The sequence below is a fragment of the Enhydra lutris genome, unplaced genomic scaffold, assembly GCF_002288905.1.
Source record: "Enhydra lutris kenyoni isolate GAN:26980312 unplaced genomic scaffold, ASM228890v2 scaffoldscaffold5, whole genome shotgun sequence".
In the NCBI taxonomy this organism is placed as follows: Eukaryota; Metazoa; Chordata; class Mammalia; order Carnivora; family Mustelidae; genus Enhydra; species Enhydra lutris.
The window spans coordinates 36,419,573-36,442,853 of NW_019154089.1; the positions used below are offsets into that span (position 1 = coordinate 36,419,573).

The 23,281-nt window shown below is 56.2% G+C and overlaps 1 protein-coding gene across 2 annotated transcripts in view; it reads right to left on the reverse strand.

The window, feature by feature from the left end:
- Positions 1-514: 514 nt before the first annotated feature.
- Positions 515-23,281, reverse strand: part of LOC111141220 (synaptopodin) — a 34,766-nt gene continuing 11,999 nt past the window's right edge. Inside the window, exons 2-3 of one of the 2 annotated variants that reach the window (XM_022493630.1) lie at positions 6,473-8,826; positions 515-1,320 (exon numbers count right to left, since the gene is read on the reverse strand). In XM_022493630.1, the coding sequence (XP_022349338.1) occupies positions 628-1,320; positions 6,473-8,494 (2,715 nt within the window). In that variant the 5' untranslated portion in view covers positions 8,495-8,826 and the 3' untranslated portion in view covers positions 515-627. Of the gene's footprint in view, positions 1,321-6,421; positions 8,827-23,281 lie in introns of those variants that run through there. The other variant, XM_022493629.1, reaches the window with a different exon arrangement.

Consider the following 23,281-nt stretch of genomic DNA (forward strand, 5'->3'; position numbering starts at 1 on the left):
AATAGAGCTTCTCTGGGAAGGGGTGGAAAACAGCTGCTCCGTCTGGGACTTGGTGCCAGGCAGGCGGATGGTCAAGCCAGGGCCTGGATAGGGAACGTAGGCTTAGGATCTTGTGAGCACCCCTCATTTGCCAGACTCCAGACAGCAGAGCCAGGAAGGGAGGGAGGAGTATGGAACCCTGAACTGGAGTGAGTCTAGGGGTCCATATTCACCACACCCTGACTCTTTAGAAGCAGGTGTGTGTGCATGTCTGTATGTGTATTGACAGGAGCGGAGGGGAATTTAGACCTGTGCAGATGGTTTTGGCCAAAGTCCCATTAAACAGATAGGAAAGCTGAGGGTCGGACAGAGGAGGGGTCTTACCCAGGGTCACACAATCACTGAATGACAGAGTAAGGGCTACACCCAAGTTTGGATCACTACCCCAGCCCCAAGCCCGGAGCACTCCTCCCCTGACCCCTCGTCCAAAGCGGCCAGACCTCACCCTCCATCCAACCCCCACAATCACCCCCTCCAACCCGGCCCCCCCCCCCACCCCGCACGCGATGCTGGAATCTACCAAGCCCCACAACTCTTCTTCTGGCCCAGCCCTCCCGGGGTGGGGATGGAGCCGGAGCGGGGGAGGCTTTAGGTGGTGCAGGAGGCCTCGGTGGGGAGGCTGCCACGCTTGAGCCTCAAGCTGCCGTTCCACCCGCGGGGACAGATGTTGTAGCCGAGGATGCCGGGCGACTTAGCCCCGGAGTCCTCGGAGTCGAGGGACACGTCCGAGTCCGTGGGCGAGCGGCGGTAGGGGAAGGGCCGGGGCGTCGCGGGCAGCGGGCTCCGGGGGCTGGCGCAGGGCGAGGGCCCGGCGGGCAGCGGGCTCCGCGGGATCGGGGAGAACGTGGCCCCGGGGGCAGCGGCGGCGGGCGGGCCCGGCCGGGCGGGCTGCGGCGAACGCAGGCGCGGCGGTGGCGGCGGCGGCGGCCGCGGTGGCTGCGCCTGCGCCCCGGGCGGCGAGAAGGGCCGCAGGCTCTCGGCGCCCGCCGGCCGCGGGGAGGCGCTCTTGCGCCGGGCCGCGTTGATGATGTTTCGCGCCAGGAGGGCCTGCAGCTGGCGGCTGGGAGGCCGCGCCTCTGCCTCGGGTCGCAGCGGGGATACCGAGCGCTCGCTCCACGAGGGCGACATGGGCGGCGGCGGCGGGAGCGGCGGGGGGCTGCTCATGCTGCTCCCCCGGCCCGGTTCCCACGGCCCTGGGCTCACCCAGCCGTCCAGGCTGCTGGGGGGCCGGGAGGCGCCCGGCGTCCAGGGCGGGGAGGTGGGCAGGCTCTCCTGGCGGTCCTGGGGAGAGAGCAGAGGGCGGGGCAGGCGTTAGTGCTGGGCTCCTCTAGACCCGAGATTCGGGAGCGACTGCGTCTACTTTGTTACTGTAGAGTCGGGAGGGCAGCGACCCAAGCCAGGAAAGAAGTGCCTGCCATAAAACGCGGGGTGCCGCAGCCGTCAGCACCTGCTCCTGCGCTTAACCCGGAGGCAGGGGACGTGTGGTTAAGAACGCTGACTTCCGAGACAGGCCCTTCTGCTTGCTGAATGAACGCAGGCAGGATGTTACAGCAGCAGAAGCAATCGGAAGCCTCTGGGCTTCAGTTTCCTTCTCTGTGAAAGAGGGGTATAATATCAGCACCTACACTTTGGGGGCTGTTGTGAGGATTAAATGACATAATTCATGTAGAAGAATATGATATGCCTTGAAAGATTCCCTGAAGGAGAGTCAGTGCTCTCAGTAGATGTTACCTTAAAGAAACATTGGAAGGCTACACGTGAAACTAACCAAAGTGGGCCGCTGTTAGGACATGGCGCCAATAGGGCAAGGTATGCAGCCACAGGAGTGGGAATAAAGGTTTCATGTATTACCTTTTATATTAGTTTAGGTTTTTGAAAGCTATGGATGTATTATCTATTCTAAAATTTTTAAACGAGGGGCACGTTGGTGGCTCCCTCCGTTAAGCATCTGTCTTCCGCTCAGGTCATGATCCCGGGGTCCTGGGATCCAGCCCCCACCCCATCCCTCGGGTCTCCCTGCTCAGCAGGGAACCTTCTTCTCCCTGTCCCTCTGCCACTCCCCCTGCTTGTGCTCTCTTTCTCTCAAATACATAAATGAAATCTTTAAATAAGAATTTAAAGTGAAAATATTGACCATTATTACTAAGGACTTAGGGAAAGGCCCTCTTTGCCCCAACCCCCTTGCCATGTTGCCATGGTCACCTCCTAATTTTTCCTTGTAGGCCTTGAGCAGAGAGGAAGTTCCCACTGACAGATGGGAACACAAAAGGAAGTTGGGTCCTCGAGCGCTAGGCAGCATGCTCTCCTGACTGGACTTCTTGCCAGCATGGGGTAGAGAGTGAGGAGTCGGTGAAGCCGAGTTGGTGAACATCTTCGAGGAGATAAAGCACTACTCTGCTATACACGACTGCACCTGTTTCCTACCTCTTTAGGGACTTTCCAGTCTACAAGTTTCCATGTCATCCTTTCTCCCCCATTAGATCCTCACAGCATGTTGATGTGGTGGCTGGCATTATTTACAAGGATGAAAATGAAGTTCAGAGGTGTAAATAACTATCTGGTGTGTTCTGCCCCATGAGGATGTGTGCATGTGTGTGTGTGACTGTGTGTGACTACCTTCTGCTCAAAGGCCACACCATGCTAAAGCAGTTTGGAGAATTGGTTTGAAAGTGGAAGGCTTGGGAATCATGCCCAGCTTGTATCTGCTAAACCTTCCAACTCTTCATCCAATCAGATTACAGCTGTAAACCAGTCCACTCAACCTTCGATCCAATCCAGATTCACCAGCAGTCATTTCTCAGAGTCCAGACCTAGCCAGTCCCTTCAATGTCTTCTGCCCAATCAAAATCTAGAACCATTCATGGATCCATTCTTTCATCCAATCAGTAATCAGCCACAGTCAAGCCTGTCAGCCTCTCATCCAATCAGAATCTGATTTCTCCCAATCAAAAGGAAGTAGCGAAGTGTTATGTTTTCTCCCTACAATGCAGCAGCTACTAGATGACCTGACTCAGAATGGGGTCCCTTAAACAGCAGTTCATATAGGAGATTTTTCATGGGATAGTAATGCTGGAGGGAAACTTAGGGACCTCCTGGGGACAACCAAGACCCCAATCATCAATTTGAAAAGGTAAAAAGCTCAGCATAGGATCCACCCCTTTCATTCCCAGGATCAAAGCTGTGTCTGTGTAAGCCAGAGACACTGGGACCTTCTCTGTCTGTGACACATCCCAGGAAGCTTTCAATCAGCCCAGCTATGGGAAATGCAGCCAAGAGTAATTGATCCCAGCCTATTGACAAGTCTGGGGGCACAAGGACCAGGGCTCTGCAGCTAGGAAAAGGGCAGGCTGGGGCAGGAAGAGTTATACCTGTCTGAAATCTCTAAGTGTTATCTCTGCCTTCGGTGGCCACGAGGGGATGGCTAGGCCAGCCGGTGGAAGGAAGAAGCAACAGAACTGACTTCCCAAGCCTGGGGTGGACTATTGGACAATGGTAAGCAGTTCGGCATCATTTGGAGGTGGGCCAGAGCCTGACCTCATCGGAACTGCCATGTCTGGGTACTGACTGTGTGTGTGCAGCGCAGGAGGTGGGGTGCGCAGTACAGAAAAGCTGTGAGAAATCAGGGCTGTTCACTTCCTGACAGAGCCCTCAATGTCTTATATAAGCCAGAACTCCCTGGAAATGCACATGGGTGAAAACTCAGAAACAGCGCCCACTTAACCCAGCACCAGCCCCACGGCAGGACATGTGTGTGGGGCGAAGGCTTAGGCAGAGCAGTCAGACAGGAACTATCAAAGACCAAATGGAACTGGCTCCCAGATTGCCATCCGCAGCCCCTTTCCTTGGAGGGAAGGGAAACTGAGGCCCAGAGTTGAGAAGGGGTTGTCTAAGGTCACACAAGGAGTCAGGTGGGGACCACAACCTTCTCTGACTCTTGATGCCAGCTTGTTCCTCTCCACCAGGGGCAGAAACCGTTTTCAGGAGCCCGGAGGTGATGAAGACGGGAAACTGCCAGATTAAGAGAACACGGAGAGGGGGGAGGGGGCCTGAGGGAACCAGAAAGTATATGCTCTGGCTAAAGGCATTTACATTCCACTTTCAAAGAATTCAAACAAACCTTGACTGTAAGGGGCTGTGGGTTTTCCCCCATGCTCTATAAGCTTTTTGGCCAAACTCTGGAGGAAGGAAAAAACAAAAGAATTTCCACAGGATTATGGTTCCCTACGTCTGACCCAGGGAAGAGAGAGGGCAGCCCTGGCTTCCAAGCCACCACACATCCGTACCCACAGCAGAACCAGAGTCACAAACAGCCCACGGAGACACGCCACACACTCACACACAGGAACGGAGTCGTCCAACCCCCCCTTCCCAGGCCTGAATCAGGGAGGAAGCGGGGAGAGCCCAGACCACCAGCCAGGGAGCGCGGAAAAAAGAAAGAAGCCAGACAGATTTGAGGCTGAGTGTATTGAGAACAGGAAAGAAAACGAAGTTGGGGGAAGAGCTCGGCCAGCCTGGCCGTGGGAGCTGCAGGATGGAGGGTGGGCTCTTCCACTGCTGGCCCTCAGGGGTAGAAAGGATCAGGGGCCTGGGGTAGGGGCTTCACTCTGTCCTGGGAGGGGCCTGGTATGAAGAAGCTGAGCTCACTTATGACTCCCTCACGCATGCCCCCCAGTTATGGGCAGAATGAACTCACTAGGAAGGCACCCCCCTGTTCCCATGGAGACGAGCCCAGAGCTCACGAAAACTGCAGGCTCAGCCCAGCACGGGCACCGCCTCCACCACCCTTCGCCCCGCTGGGGAGCCCAGAAATAGGGCCGGGGAAGAGGGAGTGGGTGGTGCTCGGCCCCCAGCCTTGGGAGGCTTCCATCTGAATTCTGCCTCTTTCGTCTGTATTCTCACACCGTCCCCCCCAACGGAGTCTGGTTTCAGGGCTGGCCCACCTCAAACATGTCAGAGGTGGTGAAGATCTCACCCTACCTGACTCAGTATCCTCACTGTATGGGGAAACTGAGACTCAAGGATACACATGGAATTAATCTGGTAGACTCCAGATCTCTTAAATCCCAGCCTTTTCCTCAAAACCTTAAGGTCTCCTCCTCGGTCCCACCACGAGGCTGTGCTCCTGCCCTGGCTTCCTATGCTTCTATTGTCTCCAGGCTGTCCCAGCCTGGGCTTCTGGTTCCCTGGCCTCCTGCAGCGGCTTCCTCCAGCAGTACCCTCCCCAGGACGCCCTCACAGACCTCTCATCTCCAGCCCTTCTACGGCCAACAGCCCATTGCCTCCCCGTCTTTTCCCCAGGGGACTGTCTTACCACTTACAAGGCCTTTCTCCCAAAGCACCAGCCTATTCTCTCAATCCTCACAGACAGTCACAGCTGGAAGGGTACTGACTGGGTAAATAAGAAAACTGAGGCCCAGGAAGGGAAAGTGACTTGGCTAGCCTCACACAGCAAAGGGGAGGCTAGGATGGGACAGACCCTCCTCTCCAGCCTCTCTCCGTGGCACCCACCGCTACGCAGAGATAGTTGCTTTTAGTGGGGCAGACCTCGGCTGAGGTTGAAGCCCAACTAGCCAATGGGTACGCTGCCAGGGGCCGCTCTCACTGCACGCCCACACCTGCACGTCCTTCTCTCGGGGACTCCCTGGGACCTCGCACACCCCAGCACACAGAGGGCCAGCCAGGTGGCACCGGGACCAAGGTCTCATCCCCAGCGCGGAGCCAGGTGTCTGGAGAGGACAGGGAAGCAGGGGAGCAGAGGGTCGGGACGGAAAGCATCAGACAGCAGTGGCAGGCTAAGTCCTCATCCAGCAGAAGAACCCACGAGAGGAGAAAACGTGGCGGCCGGGACAGAGCTCTCTGAAGCAGCGGAGAGGAAACGGCGTCCAGAAGGCAGAGGTGGAGGAGACAGGCCAGTGCAGGTAAGAAGCCAGCGACAGGCAGAAGGATGCCAGGAGCTGGGGCAGCTGAGGAGGCGGACCCGTGGCTGGCTGGCTGCACGGAGGCACTGGCCGGCTGTTTGTTCCAGAAGCCCACGGGAGGGTCCCCTTCTAGGCCATTCCCCAGCAAGACGCTGGCATCCCCACAGCTCACAAAGGCCTGAGGGAGTCTCTAGCCTCACTGCGGCCTGCCAGGGGAGCTCCCTCTTCGTTGCCCTCCCCCCGACCCAGTATGGGACGGCGGGTCCCTCAGACATGGAGTCTAATGACCCTTGCGGCAGCTGCAGCCCAGAGAGCAGAGGCGACTTGCCCAGAGTCACAAAGCTAGCTGGTGGCAGCATCGACCTTTGAGCCCCGAGGCCCCATACTCTTGACCCTCAGCTCAGTGCCACTTTCAGCCACATCTGCTCTCCATCCAGCCCTCAGAGAGGGGGTCCTGCCAGGCAGTGGGATCCCTGTGGGGTCCTCTACTTGAAGCAGAAGGAAGGCTTCCACACCTGAGCCTCGATCCCAGCATTCCGGGTAGAGAAGGAGGGCCTGGGGGCCTGCTTGGCGCGGGGAGACCACGCCCTGGAGGGCGACACGGGGGAGATATCACTGCTGTAGGTCGGGCTCACGGCTGTGGGCTGGAGGCCGTCCTGGCCAGGGGAGCTGTAGAGGCCCGGTGAGGAGCGGGAGGCCCGAGGCAGGGCTGGGGACGCCGGGAGGGCCCCCTTGGGGAGGCTGGGCACCAGGTCTAGGGAGCTTGGCTTGGCGGGAGAGGCGGCTCTCGGCGAGGCCTTGACAGGCTCCTTGATGGGCGAGAGGACGAAGAGCGAGGGCCGCAGCTGGTAGGCTGGCTGCTTAGTGGGCTCGGGGCGTAGGACCCCATTCTCGGGCAGGTACCCGTGGTAGAGGGAGGCGGGTGGGGTCCGAGCTGGGCTCCGGGATGCCACTCGGAAGCCGCCAGGAGCATTGGTGGAATATTTCCAGGATGAAGGCAGGGACATGGTGGGCGAAGGGCAGCGGGCCAGTTCGGTGTGGCCCGAGGACTCGATGACGTACTTCTCCATCCGGGATTGGCGGCGGGCGTAGAGCTCAGCCCCCTTCCCGGAAGCCTCGGACAGGTTCTGGTTGGGTTTGGGCTTCGGCTTGGCCTGGATGCGCGGGGACTTGAGGCACGAGGCCCATTCCGGGAGGACCTCCTCGGCCGCCGCAGGGCTGGCTCTGTCCCGGGGCGCTGACTCCTGTTGAAAGTTGGAGGCCTCAGCCCCCAGTGCAAAGGGCTCCTCCTCCACGCCTGCCTCCCCCTGGTCCCTCTGCCTCCGCTTCTCATCAGCCGTCTGCACAAGATCCAGCAGGTCCGGGTTCGGGGTCACCTTGGGCTTCTCCACGAAGGTGAACATGGATTTCCGGCTGCCCCTGCGGGCCATCGACTCCTCCAATATGCCCGTCTTGCTGGCAGGAACGGCCTGGCCCTTCAGAGGAGAAGGCTTGGGGTCAGAGCTGGGGTAAAGGGCAGAGTAGGAGGGGGGAGACCTAACCCGGGAAGCCGGGGGAGCCGTGGACAAAGTCTCAGCATAGGTTGGGGGTGGGGTGAAGTTCCCCAAAGGGCGTCTCTCCAAGGCTGGGCTTCGTTGTGCCACAGACCTCCTTTCCACCATGGGGCTATGGGACATCATGTGTCTCTGTGGCCGAGGGCTCCTGTCTGCCATGCTGGGGGGCTGGGGAGTCAGGGCCTTCTCTCCGAGATGTCGTCTCTCTACCATGGGGCTCCGCTCTATCTGGCTGGTGCTTCCTGACCCCTGGATCCCGAAGGGTCTGGCGGTCCTGTTGACCACTGATGGGGGCTTGGCCAGCGTGAAGTGGACCTCACTGTAGAGCTTGGCGGGAGTGGCCGTGGCTGCCCACACAGACGTCTCTTGTTCTGCTGATACTGCTGGGGCGCTGGGCCGTAAATCAATGAGCAGGGAGCTGGACATGAAATCTGGGGCCGGGGTCCCGGAGCTGGAGAGGGGAGTTGTTTCTCTGGAGAAGGTGTTGGTGGTGGTAGGTGGCACTGACACCTTATCAATTAGGAGCGTGCTGGGTCTCACCTCCGCAGCCGGCTCTGGCGGCTGCCCACCGGAACACAGGGTGCTGGGTTTGGAATCAGACACTGTGCCGTTGGGAGGGAGCTGAGCCTCCGAGGGCTGTGGGCTGCTTGAGAGCGGCGGGCTCTGTGGGGTGACGGGCCCCGGCGGGTTCTGGTTGATGTCTGCAGCTGGCAGGCTGTGGTTGCTGTTCGAGGTCGGTGTGATGAGGGTGCCACTGAGTGAGGAAAGGTTCTGGTTGACGTCTGCAGCCGGGCTATGGACCTCAGCCGTCGGCGGGCTTGCTGGGCTCTGCTGGGCTTCTCGGTTCTGGGACAGGTGCAGCCCATTGGCCGTCAGCAGGGCGGCGTTCTCCTTCAAATAAACCACCAGCGGTACCTCCTCCTCCTCGCTGGCCACCTTCTCCAGGTGCCGCAGCAAGTTGGCCTTCTCCGAGCATCCCTCCATGCTGTGAGCAGGGACCCCTAGGTCGGGGCTCTGGCTGCTGGCGTGCCTTGGAGGGCCTGGTTCAGGCAGTGAGGTGGGACTCAAGCTGAGCCCTGAGGCATAGCCTGCGGGACTGGCAGGGGGCGCTTGGAGGGACTCCTGGCTGGGCTTCTGTCCCCTCCGGCTGTGGTTCTCCAAGGTGAACTCGTTCACCCTCTGCCGGCGCCTGTTGAAGAGCTGGACGCCGCGGGAGTTGGAGCTGGGAGGGGTGGTGAGCTGGGCTGCGATCTGCTGGCTGCGGGCCTTGGCCTCTTTCAGATCTCTCTCAGTGAGGCTAGTGCTCAGGCCCAATGCTGCAGAGAGAGACAGAGATCCAGTTAGCAAATGGGAATGCGAGCCACTGGGGTACAGAGACAGACAGATGGCCACCGTGTCCCTCCTACTGATGATCTTTTCCTCTGGAATCTGATCTTTACTCACTGTTTTCTGGAATCCCCTCTCCTCATGAAGATCCCTGCCCCAATAATCATGGCCCAACTCAAACGCTAACACCTGTGTAAAACCTCCCCTGATTACCCCTTCAGCATGACCCGGCCCCTCATTTGGCTTCCCCCTGAAGGCTGTTGATACTGCACTTTATCAGACTCAGCAAGAACACATCACCCTCGCAGTAGAGGCCCACTCCATCCCTGACTCATCCCTTACCACCCTTCACTCACTAGGCTCTGCCCTGCTGGCATTCTTTCAATTCCTTGAAAATGTCAAGTTTGTTCCTGCCCCAGGACCTTTGCACTTGCTCTTTTCTCTGCTTGGAATGATCTTTTCCCAGGTGGCATTCCATGTTGGTTCCTTCTTGCCACACAGGATTTGCTTGAATGTGCCCTCTCTGGAGGAGTCTTGCTCTATAATCAGTCCTCTCCCCTCCTATCCCATCTCTTTATTTTCTTCAAGGCATTCACCATCATTTGGAATCACCATTTCCTTGTTTATCATCAGACACCTTACCTAGAATATAAGCTCTAACAGGGCAATGACCTTGTTTGACTTGGTCATCATTCTGTCCCCTGCCCTTAGAATACTGCCTGGCATAAAGGGGGCCCTTAGTAGGCATTACCAAATGCATGAATGAACCCCCAGGACATTTTCTATGTGCCTGTCTTAGGGTCCTTTTCACTTTCAAACTCATAGTATACTCATTTGCTAACACTAACAGTAACACATTCCCTTTTTAGAGCAGGGAATGCATTCACATGGTCTAAAAATTCAAAAATTTAAAAAACCAAAAAGTCTACAGTAAAAAATGTCCCTCCACCCCTGAGCACCCCCACCACAAATCAGTAACAACTGCGACCAGTTCCTTCTTATAGAGTTTCTTCTTTTATTTAAATAGTTGTTTTAAAATTCTCGTATTTTAATATCATGAGAGTAGGGTATTCAGCTAATTTCAGCAGCAACTGTACTAGAACACTGCATTACTTGATTTTGTCCACGCAAGGACACTGGGAGACAAACGTTACCTGCCCTTGTTTTACAGAAGCAGAAAATGAGGTCCCGATGCTTTGTAAGTAACTCACCCACGGTCACATGGCAAAGAGCGGCAAGGCTGGGCTCAAAACCAGTTCTTTCTGGGTTCACAACCCATGCTCGAGTTGCCCATTTGTCCCAATAGGTCCCTTTGGGATATACAGCAGGCAGAGTCAGTGGTTGGGGACGGGCTCAGTCTAGGGCTGTGGAGTCTGGGGCCTGAGGTCAGTGATCAGGCTATCAGGCTGGGGTCAGACCCCTGTTAATCTGTAAGTTCACTGCAGGCAACCACTTCTCTTTACATCCCCAGTGCCCAGCTGGCACACCGTTGGTGCTCAATTTATGCTTATGGAACAATGAATGAACAAAAGGACCAGTGGGCAGATGGACGAGATAGCCTGTGGCCGTGGTCAACAGCTCCGTCAGTGGCTGGGAAAATTCCTCCCTCTGTCATCCTCCCCCTACCCCTCCTTACTGTGGGAAGCTAATTAGTTCTTGAGGAATCTGACCCTGCCCTCCCTCCTGCCATGCCCTCATTAGCACTGGCCATGAAATGCTGAATGGGTCTCCAGGGACAGTCTTTCTAGGCATCCTGCCAGCGAGTCTCAGAATTCATGGGCTCCCAGAGCTGGAAGGGCCCTTACAGAGGAGCTATTTGACCACCACCCCCATTATATAGATGAGAAAACTGAGGCCCAGATTGTCACACTAGAGTCTACAGGGAGGCCCACACAGAGGAGAGGCTCTCTGGTCCCCACCTCCTTCTCCCCTCCTCCCATCAGGATCTGGCTCCCCACCCACACATACCTGTGCCCACCTGTCCAGAAAAGCCTACCCTGTGCACCCCGACACCTGCTCCCTCCTGGTAGGACTCCTCTCCTGCCTGGGTTGCGCCATCTTTAAAAGATGAAGGATTTGCGGGTTTGGCCAGGTTGCCGCCCGGGGGTGGGGTCTTGAGTGGGGGCACACAGGCCACACAGGAGGGCCCTGAGCGGTTGCTGGGCTCAAGCAGTGTTCACCTCCTCTGCTCTGCCGAGAAACCAGGACTCCTGGCCCGAATCCGGGCTCCGCCGTTTGCTACTTGTGCGACCTTGGCAAGTCCCCACACCTGTCAGAGCCAGTTTCCTTAGCTGAGGAGCAGTGATAAAAAGCTCTGACGTTAGGCTTGCAAGGCTGCAATGAGTTCATGAATGCCGGCAGTACTCATTGTCATCAAGCCCCGGGGGACAGGGCAGAGGGTGCATGCTACCCCCGGAGAGGAGAAGCTGCTCCGTGGTGACCATACTCTACTCCCTGGAGGGGATCAGAAATTTTTCTGGCAAAGGAGGTTCATCCCTAAGATCAGGATCCTGAGAGGGGATGTGACTCTCTTAAGGTCACACCTGCAGGGATTTCAGCGTTATGGAGAGGCAGGAATTACTGCCCCAAACCACGGAGCCTCAGGGTCTTGGGGATGGCCACCACTGGGTCCAACTACCCTCATAATTCCTGTGTCCCTAAGACCACACCCCTGAGTTACCAGCCTGTGTTTACACACTCCACTGACGGGGAGCTCACTACCCTAAAGAGCGGCCTTCTACTAATGCGTACTCCTCTGCTGTAAAGTCACTCTTCATGAGAACTCCCAACCTCTGCTGCCACATGGATGAAAAGCGTTTTCTTTCCAACCTGAGAGCCCTGTAGAGACTCACAGACACAATGCCCCTCCCCATGGGGCATGGTCAGGATACACATCCGTCGTCTCCCACTAGTGTTTCCTATGACACAACTGCTAACATTGATTATACATATTATCTTATTTAATTCACACAACAATCCTATGAAGCATGAACTATTATTATCCACTTTGTAGTAATGAGAAAGAAAACCAAGGCTTAGAGAGTTAAAGTGAGTTGCCTGAGGTCACAGAGCCAGAAAGTAGCAGAGCTGGCTCACCCAGGCTCTGTGTGACTCGCCTGGGCTCTGTGTAACTCCGGAGAGCACCAAGCCTTCTGGCTAACTTGTTCCCACAGCCTGAGGCTCATAGAAAGTGCTTCAGGGTTTGAATAATCCAGACCTCCCAATGTCCCTGCACTTGCCTGTTTTTCTCCTTGCTTCTCTGCTTCCATCCTGTCCCCAGACTTGCTCTAAAGGCCATGGGTTTCGAAAATGCTCAAAATGTCAGAGCATGAAGGGCCCTTGGGGGCTAAGCAGGCCTGGGAGGCTGAGAGAGGGAAAGGGTGGCAGAGTAGGCCTCAGGCCAGGACCCTGTCTGCTGACCCCCAGCTGGGCTTGGAACTCTGCCCAGTCCCCCTGCTGCTGTTCTGGGACAAGAGGAGGGTAGCAGGAAAGGCCAAGGGGTGAGAGAGCCCTGCCTCCGAGAGAGCTCCCGGGCCCCCACCCCCAGCCTGCGGTGACTCCACGGAAAAGGAATCCGGCAGGAGGCTTGGGCAAGACCCTGCCAGCCATCCAGCCGATTTCTGCCACCCTGCACAAACAAAGCTGAGAGAAGGGGGGCTGGGCCAGCCACAGGCACCCCAGAGTCCCGCACTTCAGGGCACCAGGGGAGGGAGCCCCTGAGTCCCCCAGAGCAGGAACTGGTGCCCCTGGCCGTGCCCCAGCCAGCCAGGACCTAGATGGGGCTCCCCGAAGCTGGAGAAGCAGGAGGCGGCCAAGGACCATGGGGGGACAGGTACCTCAACTGATCCCCCCATTTGCACAGCTGCAGCCTGTGCCTGTGTCAGCCACGATGCCCCTCTCTTCTCAGGATGGGGTGCTGGCCCTTGAAAGACCCATTCTGGACAGTGGATCAGGAGTTCTGAAGACAGGCCTTCAGGAGAGGAAGGGGTGAAGGCAGACACAAGGAAGAGATGCCCAGGGTCAGGACACCTGGGTCCCACAAGGGTAACTCCCTAAGTGTAGGGGAGATAAGAAGCCCCAAGGACAGCTGTCAGAATGAGGACCACAATGGCAATCATGCAGCCCCTGCCACTGCCCAGGGGCCATGCTGCATACTTTACACCCATCCTCCTTCTCAATTCTTGCCCCAAACTCTGAGAGGCCAGCCCTCTCATTCTCCCGAGTTGGCAGATGAACCTGCAGCTCAGAAAGGCCTATCCAAGTCCATACAACTTGCAAGTAGCTGAGCTGAGTTTCAAAATTCTAAGTCTGGTTGCTGAGTCTCATTCCTTAACCATTCTGCCTTCTAGACCCAGACTTTGGAGGGAAGGACACCAAGAGAGGCTCCAGAGCACTTGGATAAGGCTCTGCAGGACGGCCTGTTTCTCCGCCTCACGGTCCGTGTCCCCAGCAGTGCCCTCTCCCCTCTCAGCTGCCTAGAACAAGCCATGCTCTCTCCCTTTTTTCTCACAGGAGAAGAGCTGATAGAACTCATTCTTACTAAGGTAGAAATGACTGCTAGGAAATGAGAGACCAGTAGAGTGGAGAGAGCATAGTATCGGGAGTCAGGAGACCTGAGTTCCAGTTGTGCTTAGGCAGAGATAAGCCCTTTCTCCAAGCCTGATCACCCCTGTAGGCAGTTGCCTGGTCTGCTGACCATCAGGCCTGTCTGGACGGAGGATTTGAAGGAAGGAGGTGGGGCAGGGGAAGGGAGGCCAGAGCAGAAGGTCAGGACAGGGAGAGAATTCAAGGAAATGCTTCTTCACATGGCTATGGTCAATGGGAGTACCCAGGCCCCAGAGAGGGTGGAGTGGAACAGGGAGCCAGAGGAGGGAATAGAGACTGGCTGGAGGCAGCCCATTGTGGTCGCCTGGGAGTCTTGGCAATGGGACAGGTGAGCAGGCTGGGTAAACCGCCCCCCTGCCGGGGTCAGGAAGGAACCAATGGCTGGCTGCTACACAACCTCTGGCTCAGCTAGGGGCAGGAAGATGAACTGGGCCTGAGTAATGGCCTGGCCGCCTTGCCAGCCCCTACCCCATCTTCTCCCAGCCACAGGAGGAAATGACACAGTCTCTGTTCCCTAGGGAGTGCTCCAACCATGCCAAAGTCCCAGGGAGTGCAACCTGACTGAATCTTGGCAGGCTGCCAGCCATCCTCTCAGGAGGAGAGTAATTCATACTAAGGTGAGGAGGACTGCCAGGACATGGGAGATGCATAAGAACAGAAACAGGGAGCCCCAGACCTAGCTCCAGCCTTGCCACTAACAGGCTGGCAGAAGTCATCCATACCTCTTTTCTTGATGCCCAGAGGGGAGCTGAGACCAGAGAGGGAGGCCAGAGGCCCTAAGTCACACACCCCAAACCACAAAGGCACTGCCGTGTGCTCCTCTTACTCACTCCAACTGGGTCCTCCCTGCAGCCCAGCTTCCCCCTGGATGCTGAGCCAGCCTCGGTTCTCAAAGCCTCCGGGAAAGGCAGCCAATTGCCCCGCTGACAAAGAGAGGAAAATCCCACTTCGAAGGCAGTGCGGGAGCTGGATGTGACTTCTCTCCTCCACAGATGACTCAGCCCAGCTCTTTATCAGGAAAACCGATTTTGCAAGAGCTTTTTAAATGGCCTTTCCGCCCCCCCAGTTTCTCCTCCGCCAATCTACCCGCCCCGTGATGCCAGATTCATCTTCCTCTGCCTGGCTTCGCTCATTTCTCTCTCCTGCCTCCCCAGGATGTGGAAGATCAAACAGCAAGTCCTCATCACAGCATTCAGGGCCCCTGCCACCAGGGCCTGCCTGAGGGCTTACTAACCTGCTCTCTGTGCCCTCCCAGCGGCCACAGAAAACCCAAGGGCTCCCATGTGCCCCCTGGCAGTTCCCGCCTCCCCTGTGTGGTCTGCACCTGAGCAGGGGCCCCAAAGTCTTCCCTTCTGTATTCTCCCCTGTCCCCCGCACCTTCCATATGTGCTCGCAGAATAACAATAAAGTCAATGAAGACAACAATAGCCATCATGTGAGGAGCACCAGCCGCTGCTAAGCAAAGGGGTGAGCCTGTATTTTCTCAATGAAACCTCACACCAACTCATAGGGGAGGCTCCCTGACCTGTGTTGTGGAAAAAGAGACCCACAGAATTAGAGAGCTCACGCCGGGTCCCACAGCCAGCAAGGAGCAGGCAGAGCAGAGTTGGAGCTGGGAGTCCGGTGCCAACCAAGCCTGGGCCCCCTCGTTCTGAAGAGCTCATTTTCCCCATCCCCCATTCCAGGCTCAGCCCAACTACTGCTTCTTCCAGGAAGCCCTCATGGATCCATCCAGACTCCTGAGATCAGTGCTCCATCCCCAGCTCAAGCAGTCCCCAGGGCCTCAGAGCATGCTGAGAAAGTTTAGGAGCCAAGACCTGAGGGGAAGCAGGCCTAGCCTAACTCCTGGCATCTCTATCTGGAAGTGGGTTGGGATCAGGCAGGCAGAATGGGTGGGCTGGGGGGAAACTAAGAAGAAGGCTGTCAGGTAGGCGTGGGCCTTAGCTGGCAGCAATCCCTTTAGGCCACAAGCACTGCTCATTGCTGGGTCTCTGCTGTAGGGTCCTTTTCTGCCAAGGACCAGGAGCCACCACGCCTCTCCTATCTGCTCTACTGGCCTAAACACCAATCTACAATTAGATTTTCAGGGACTTGAACATGGTGACCCAGAGAGAGGCAGGCTTTTCCCCAGGTGCACAGCAAACTGGAAAGGACTGGTTCACAGGGATCCAAGCTCAGACTCGGGCCCCCAGTTCCTACTCGAGCCCAGGTAAGCCAGGCACAGCCTCCATCACCCCAGCCCTGGGAGCCTCCTGAATACGGAAAGGACTGCCACACCCTGCCCTTCCAGACAGAATGTTTCATCCAGGAGACAAAAGGCGGTGAGCCAGCCTGGGGAGAGATGGCTTCCCCGAAACTGCCTCTGCCAGGGGTGTGGTGGGCCTAGTCCATCCCTGGGTCTCCAGCACCCAGCCCAGGGCCTGGCACACTGCGCCCTCCGCAAAGATGCAGCCCTTTCTCTTGGCCTGTAGCATCCTGGGGCCAGAGTAGGTCTTCATCCTCTCTCAACGCCCCCACACTCAGCAGAGGCTGGCACTCATTCAGTGTGTGGAGGAAATTAATGACTGAAGATGAGCCCTCCCCAAATCCAAATCCACCTTCACAGTTTGCCCCACCATTCGTTCTGGGAGCCAATTTCTAGAAACCTCTAGATCTCAGATTCATCTAGATTCTAGATCAGAGCTCTAGAGGGTACTTCCTGGAAGAAGTGGGGAGAAGGAAGGAGGGAGGGAGCAACATGTCTATGGGCGAAGACGGAGACGAAAACTCAAATCACAGGGTTTGACCTAAGAGGCAGAATATTCCAATAAGCATGGAGAGAATTAATTAGGATGAAGGAATCCCAGAAGGCTTCCTGGAGGAGGAGGCATATATATATATATATATATGCTCTAGGTCTTGAAAGATGGCGCTGTGGAGGCATTCCAAGCAATAGTGCCAGCCCAGTGGAAGCTGGAAGGCTCAAGGCAATCCCCACCCCACTCCTCTCCACCACCCCTACCCCAAATCAAGACCAGCTGGAGAGGAAGGCACCTTTGAGAGGAACGCAGCCCAGCGTTGGGCTTGCCCGGAGTCTGAGAGTGAATGGAGTGTTCCAGGGGGAGTTCCACTGGAGCTGTGTACATTACATGGCACATTCCCCCAAGGGACCAGCGGCACCGTGGTACCTGGGCCTCCAGGTGGGTTACACAACTGCCCACCGTCCAGGCCGTGGATTCAGCCTGACCCTCCTCTGTGTCCACCTCGGCCTCCTCAGCCATCTGTCTGGGCCACTTGCCTCTTACAGAAGAGGCTCTGCAGCGAAAGTGAAGGCCAGCACCCTGTGGTAAATTCCCCACATTCCTTCCTCACAGAAAAATAAATAGCCCGGGAGAAAGAACGCAGGAGGAATGATAATGACGGCCTGGCCGGGGCTTAGAGGAGTCCTGGCAGCAGGGTAAAGAGCGCAGGGAGCCTGAGCGCCCCGAGGAGCCCCCGGCCACAGTGGACCCGGTGCCTGTCCCCTGGAGGCTGCCGGGCCCCGGGCCCCTGGAGGCTGTCTAGGGGCCCCGGGCCCCTGGAGGCTGCCTAGGCCATGCCAAATCTCTGAGGTCTCAAGCTTGCTCACATCTGCCCAAGAAGGCTCTGGGAATCCCTTGGTCAGGGCAGGTGACTGCGGAGGGCAAACTTGTCGGGGCGGGACACACTTGACTTTTATCACTCAAGCTGCTGTTTGCTGGGAACTTCTTAAGTTCCAGGCATTCGGTTTAAGTAATATCATTAGGTTATTATGTTGTTTCATTTTCTCTTTGCAAGTTATGGCCTGGGGGTGCCGTTATACCCACTTGACAGATGAGAAAACAGGCTCAGAAAGGTTTTTGGGCTTTGCCAAGGTTATCTGGCCGGTTAGTGGTATGCGGTCTCCACTCCCGCCTCTCACTCCCACGTCCGTTCAGCCTGCCTGCCCTTTCCAGAAAGCCTTCCTCGACCAAGTCCAGCGTGAGGCGCGGCCTGTTCTCCTCCTACGCCCTGTTCAAGCAGGCGTCCTGTACCACTCGCAGGCTGCCTTCCGTAGATCGCCTCACCTCTCTGGGTCTCGACTCCCTATCAGTGAAACAGAGATCATAATATCTGCTTTGCAGAGTCACTGCTGCGTAAATGAGATGCAGAAATGCTTCCTGTGGTATGCAATTCTGTACTCGCCTGAGGGGGACTGAACTCAGCTGTTTGCACAAAGCCCCCTCTGCATAACTCTGCAAGGCCCAGGCTCTGTCTGTCTCTCTTCCTCCCTTCTCCGGCCCTCTCTGGGTCTGGTCTTGCTCTTCTGCTCACAGTCAGGCACAGCCCAACTGCCCCGCACTCTCAGATCCCTTCCTCCCCCAGCATCCTCTCGGCAAAGGCACCCCAGCATCCATCTCTAGCCAACATGCGGTAGCAGAGAGAACCAGGTTTGAATCCCAGGTATACCCCTTGCTAGACGTGAGTGCCCCAGGCCCTTTGGGAGTGCCCCAGCTCCAAGAGTCCTAGGAGGGAAGGCGCAGCCATGGCTGGCTCCCACCTCCCAGTGCACTGCCCTACAGACTGGAGGGCACCGTGGCCCAGGGCATGCGGGAGGCTGCCGACCCTGCCATGCGCTCATGCCATCCCCCGGTGACCAGGCCTGTCTGGCTCGCCTCCAGCAGGAGGAGTCTGCTGCCAGAGGACAGGCTGGACCACCCAGCCCTTGCCTGCCCCTTGTCCCTCAAACTGCAAAAGAACAGAAGACTAGAGGCTAAGAGATTTAGCCCCAGGATCTGTCCTGTCACAGTTTGGGTGAGACACTGGACTATTTCCTGACCGTCTTTGGGCTTCAGTTTGTCCATGTGTCCAAAGAGAGGATCAGACTGGAACAATGATTCCTAGAGTATGGTGTCCCATGCCTCTAGCGGAAGCCAAAGGATCTAAGTGGGACCCCGAGACCTGAAATCATACTAGGTAGGTAGGTTTCACGTGGGTAGTGACAGAGGAGTAAAACGAACACGTCAAAACTGTGAAGGGCGTATTCCTGCTTGGGGAAAAGCAGGTATTTCAGTAATGAAAGTTAGACACTTTAAAGGAAAGAAGGAAGTAGAGGTGGTGATGGACTCATTCCCTCCCCTGATATTTACTGTACCCAGCCAAGGGCATGGCACTGTTCACAGCCATGAAGAGTGACGGACAAAGATCCCTGCTTGCCTTCTGGTAGGGGAGCAAGATGACACCTACATGAGTTAACGACACCAGTAGGTCAGAACGCAAATGTTACAGAAAGAGATAAAGCAGGGACGAGACATATACTGACTGCATGGGGGAGGGGGAGGGTCTGCAAAGAGAAATACAGTAACCGAAGCCCCTGAGAAGTCACACCTGTGTGAAGAAGTGAAGCGGGTGAGGGAGTGAGACCTGCGCTTGTCTAGGAAAAGAGAGATCAGGTGGAGGGAACAGGGGGTGTTAAGGTCCTGAGGCAGGCTCGCACCTGGCAGGTCTGAGGATGGGGCCTGTAAGGTGGATGTGGGGCACGCATGAAGAAACCAAGTTCTCGGGGTGCCTGGGTGGCTCAGTGGGTTCAGCCTCTGCCTTCAGCCCGGGTCATGATCTCGAGGTTCTGGGATCGAGCCCCGCATCGGGCTCTCTGCTCAGCGGGGAGCCTGCATCCCCCTCTCTCTCTGCCTGCCTCTCTGCCTACTTGTGATCTCTCTCTCTCTCTCTGTCAAATAAATAAATAAAATTAAAAAAAAGAAAAAAGAAAAGAAAAGAAACCAAGTTCTCTAATGGCCCATCAGGATCTGAGGGACCCCCTGCATGGTAGCCATTTGTGCACGTGCACACACACACACGTGCGTGTGCACACATCCTGCAACACGCGTTCTCGGTAGCTTCTCAGTGCTGGCGACAGCCTCGCCCGCAGCAGCACCTCCGCCTCTGCGCTCACGCCAACACGCACAGGCGCTGCCTGCTTCACGCCTGCAGTACACGGAGGCCTGCTGGCACCCCCTCAGAGGGGGCAGAACCTACACGCTGAGTGTGTATGCACTGAGCACCTGCACGTGTGCCAGCGAGACACACGGCTCCCCGGCTGGCCGACTGGCCCAGCTGCACCTGCCGCAGGCGGAGGGCCCATGCAGCCCTCTCCCGCCAGCTTGTCCAGTCCACCCGCGGGGAGCTGAGCTGCCACACGGCCCCTGCCCCGAGGACACACACTACTGTAGAAGGTTAAGTGCACTGCGGGCGTGACTTCAAATTCTCCTCTCCAGCCTCTCTGCCCTTCGGTCCTGGTCTCCACTTTCCAGCGATACGTAAAAATCTACCCCCGATGCTCAAATGTGCCAGTGGGTTTTGTCCTTGCTGAGAGTGTCCCCTTTTCTACCCATGCTGCAATTAAACAGAAAAGCCATGTAAAATGCCTTGCAGGGCACTGTAAATGTTACCAGCTGCCACCAGCATCACCACATGTCACCATCCTCGTCCCTGGCTTTGTCCCTTCAGGTTGCAGGGTTGGGGGGTGCGGGTACACAGAGCAGCTGATGAGCGGAGAGGCCGTCCCCTCTCTGGCCCAGAGCAGAAACCTGCAGGTGCTCAAGGATCCCTCAGGAAGTATGTCCCAAAGGCACATTCCTGGGATCCACCCCAGCCGTGGACCACAGATTGTCCACCTTAACAGTCCCCCTGAGGGGTTCTGAAACACTGCCAAGTTGGGGACCCACTGGGCTTTAGAGCGCATGCTTTTATTAATGTGTTTATAAGTGAATTAGCATATGAGGAAATGGCTGGAACATAGTTTGATACATAGGGAGACCCCATAATGTTAACAAAAAATACACTTAAGAAAATACATGTATTTACGTAATATGCCATCCCTTGGCTGTGCGCCCTTTTCTCATTTTACCAGCCCCTTCACATCTGTCAGAGACAGAAGCTGAGCAGGGATTGTTACACTATTTTCTAGACCAAACGACTGAGGCAGAGAGCGACCAAGGGGCCTGGCCAGAATCTCCCAGAATGCAGATCTCCCTCAGCTCAGCGTCATGAGGGTCCCACCCCAGGGCCTTATCGCCCCATCCCCAGTGGCTCTGACTTCTGGCCCACAGTGTGCCTGTCCTTCCCCTACGGGCTTGCGAAGCCTCCAGACACACATGACTTCTGCAGTAACTCCAGGTTCACCAAGAACAGACAACCGCAAACAGGTTGGTTCCTTCTAGCCATAATGTCCCCCTCACCGGGCAGTGCAGGGGCTCCCCCAATTCCCCCAATGGTAACTTACATGCTACCATTTGATCCCAAGTGGTCCTTCTGTTCCCAGCACCCCGAGTTCAAATGCCAGCTGAGCAGATCACTACCTTGAGCGCGTCCTATAAATGCTACGCCCAGCTTTCCCCCTTGTAAAAGGCTCCCCTCATCCCTACCCCGCAGGGTGGTTGTGCGGACTAGATCTCAGATGTGCCAAGCACCTAGCATCAGGCCTAGCACGGGTGCTCCTGGGAGGACACAGCGCTGTGGACTCACAGGCTCAAGCGGAAGCTTCTGGAAGGCAGGGATTCTGTCTCATTCACCTGTGTACCCACACCTACCGAGTATAATGTGTGCTCAATAAACACGTGTTGAATGAACACAGAAATGAAATGATATCTCCAAAACAACTCTGTCCTAGTCCTTGCTTCCCCTTCTATTTCATGACCCATTTCCCAGCTTGGGGGCTGGAGGCTCCAAGCAGGAATGGTCAGGGCCAGAAGGGATGGGTGACGGGTTCATGGGAAGTGACAATGACGGCCATCCGCGGAGGGTGGTGTTCTTCGAGCTCTGAATGTAATCCTGTTGACTCAGAGGCATAAATAATGCACTAGCATGTTCTCTCCTCACTATCCTGTCATGCTAAGAATAGCACCGGCTACCCTTTCAGGAATTCCACAGGGAAGAGAACAGGACACCAAGATGGGGACAGGCAGGGAATGAGGTCTTGCCAGACTGTGGATGGTCAAGCACCCTCCCTCCAAGCCCAGCTTTCCAAGCCCGTGAGACAAAGGACCCTGCACGTCAGAACTGAAAGGGCTCTTCCAGGCTCCTGGTCGGGGGCTCTCCAGGGGAAAGGAAGAAGCCAGAGAAGATGGGACACCACCCCACCCTCTTCCTATTATCTTTTCCTCCTCCCTTCCGATGCCCCTCCTAATACGCCCAGGCCTCAACCACCCCACCACACTCCTCCCCGTCCCTGTTCGTGCGATGCATAAATACAGAGTGGGTGGTTCCCCTCTTATGTGTTTCATATGTAAAACTTCAGAGAGACAGGAAGATTCTGTAGCTTTCAATTTTTAAAAAAATGTTTAAGTTTAAAAGCGACCGACCTAGAACAGGGCCTCTCAAACTCCAATGTACACTCAATGTAATTGCTCAGGGATGTTGTTAAAACGCAGATTCGGACTCAGGAGGTGGAGGGTGAGGCCTGCTGAGAGTCTCTCTTTCTAAGAAGTTCCAGGTGATGCTGATCGTGTATCCATAGGCCATATACTGAACACAGGAAACAGTATTTGCCTACGATACAGATGGAGAGGGCACCTGGGTGGCTCAGTAGGTTAAGTCTCTGCCTTAGGTCATGAGCCTCAGGCTCAGATCATGATCTCAGGGTCCTGGGATCTAGACCGCATTGGGCTCTCTGCTCAGCAGGGAGCCTGCTTCCCCCCTCTCTCTGCCTGCCTCTCTGCCTACTTGTGATCTCTCTCTCTCTCTCTCTGTGTCAAATAAATAAATAAAGTCTTAAAAAAACACAAAAACAATACAGATGGAGAGGCTGAGGCCCAGAGAACAGAAGGGATGTGCCCAAGAGCACACAACGGACCTAGGCTCAGAACACAGGCCCCCAACTCCTCCTAGGATTTGCCGGGACAGACTCTGGAGTTGAATGGTGCTGCTTGGAGCGGGGCAGGGGACAGGAGGCAGTGACAGGCAGTGGCCAGAGATCCAGGGGCAGGCCTTCATTTAGCCACGCCAAACCTCCTGTGGCCACAGGCTCTCACAGGAATAAAAGGAAGTAAGAATTCTCCTGAACAGAGGCACTCAGCTGAGTGGGTAGCTAAGAACATGCCCTCACCAGCCTGCATTTGAGGCCTGATAGACCACCAGAACCTCCTAGAAGGCAGGTGCGTCTGATGGCCATTAAGCTGCAAAGAAGATCCGGACATTGGATAAGGAGTCTGGGGGAGTGAGGAAGGACCCTGGGGAAGCTCTCTCAGGGTGCAGCTTCAAGGGAAAGGAGAGAGAAGGCAAGACCAGCCTCCCACACCAGCGCTGGCAGTCACTCCTCCTTCCCAGGATGGGCCTCAAACCCCTTCCCAGGCTCTAGGCCCTGCATAACCAGCCCCGCTGCCCGTGAGCCCCCTGCTGCAGCCTCCCCCCAAAAGGAGCCTCACCGCCCTATCTTCCTGCCATGCTGCCCCTCCTTCAAGCGCTCAGACAGGGCCCAAGCACCTCCTCACCCCAGAGCCTTGGCATCAGCTGCTACTTAGAAAGCCTAGAATGCTTTCTTCCTTACCCCCTGGGTTGTCCCTTTCTGACCACACTTCTCACCCTTCAGGTCTGTTTCTGGGTCTCAGGGAGGGCTGCCTGCCCTCAGAGGTCACATTCCTCTGCCTCTCCTCCAAACTCTCATTAGATCTGTAATTCCATCATATTTTTCTGAGTGTCAGTCTGCCCTGACTGGCGACAGTTAGCAGCCCTGAAGGGCAAGGGCCTTGGCTGTCCTTCCTCTGCTCTGCCCCTGCATGGCTGGGGCTCCGTAAACTTTTCTCAACTGAATGAAGGAAAAGATGGATAAAAACATGGTTCACATCACTACTGCAAAAACATCCGTGG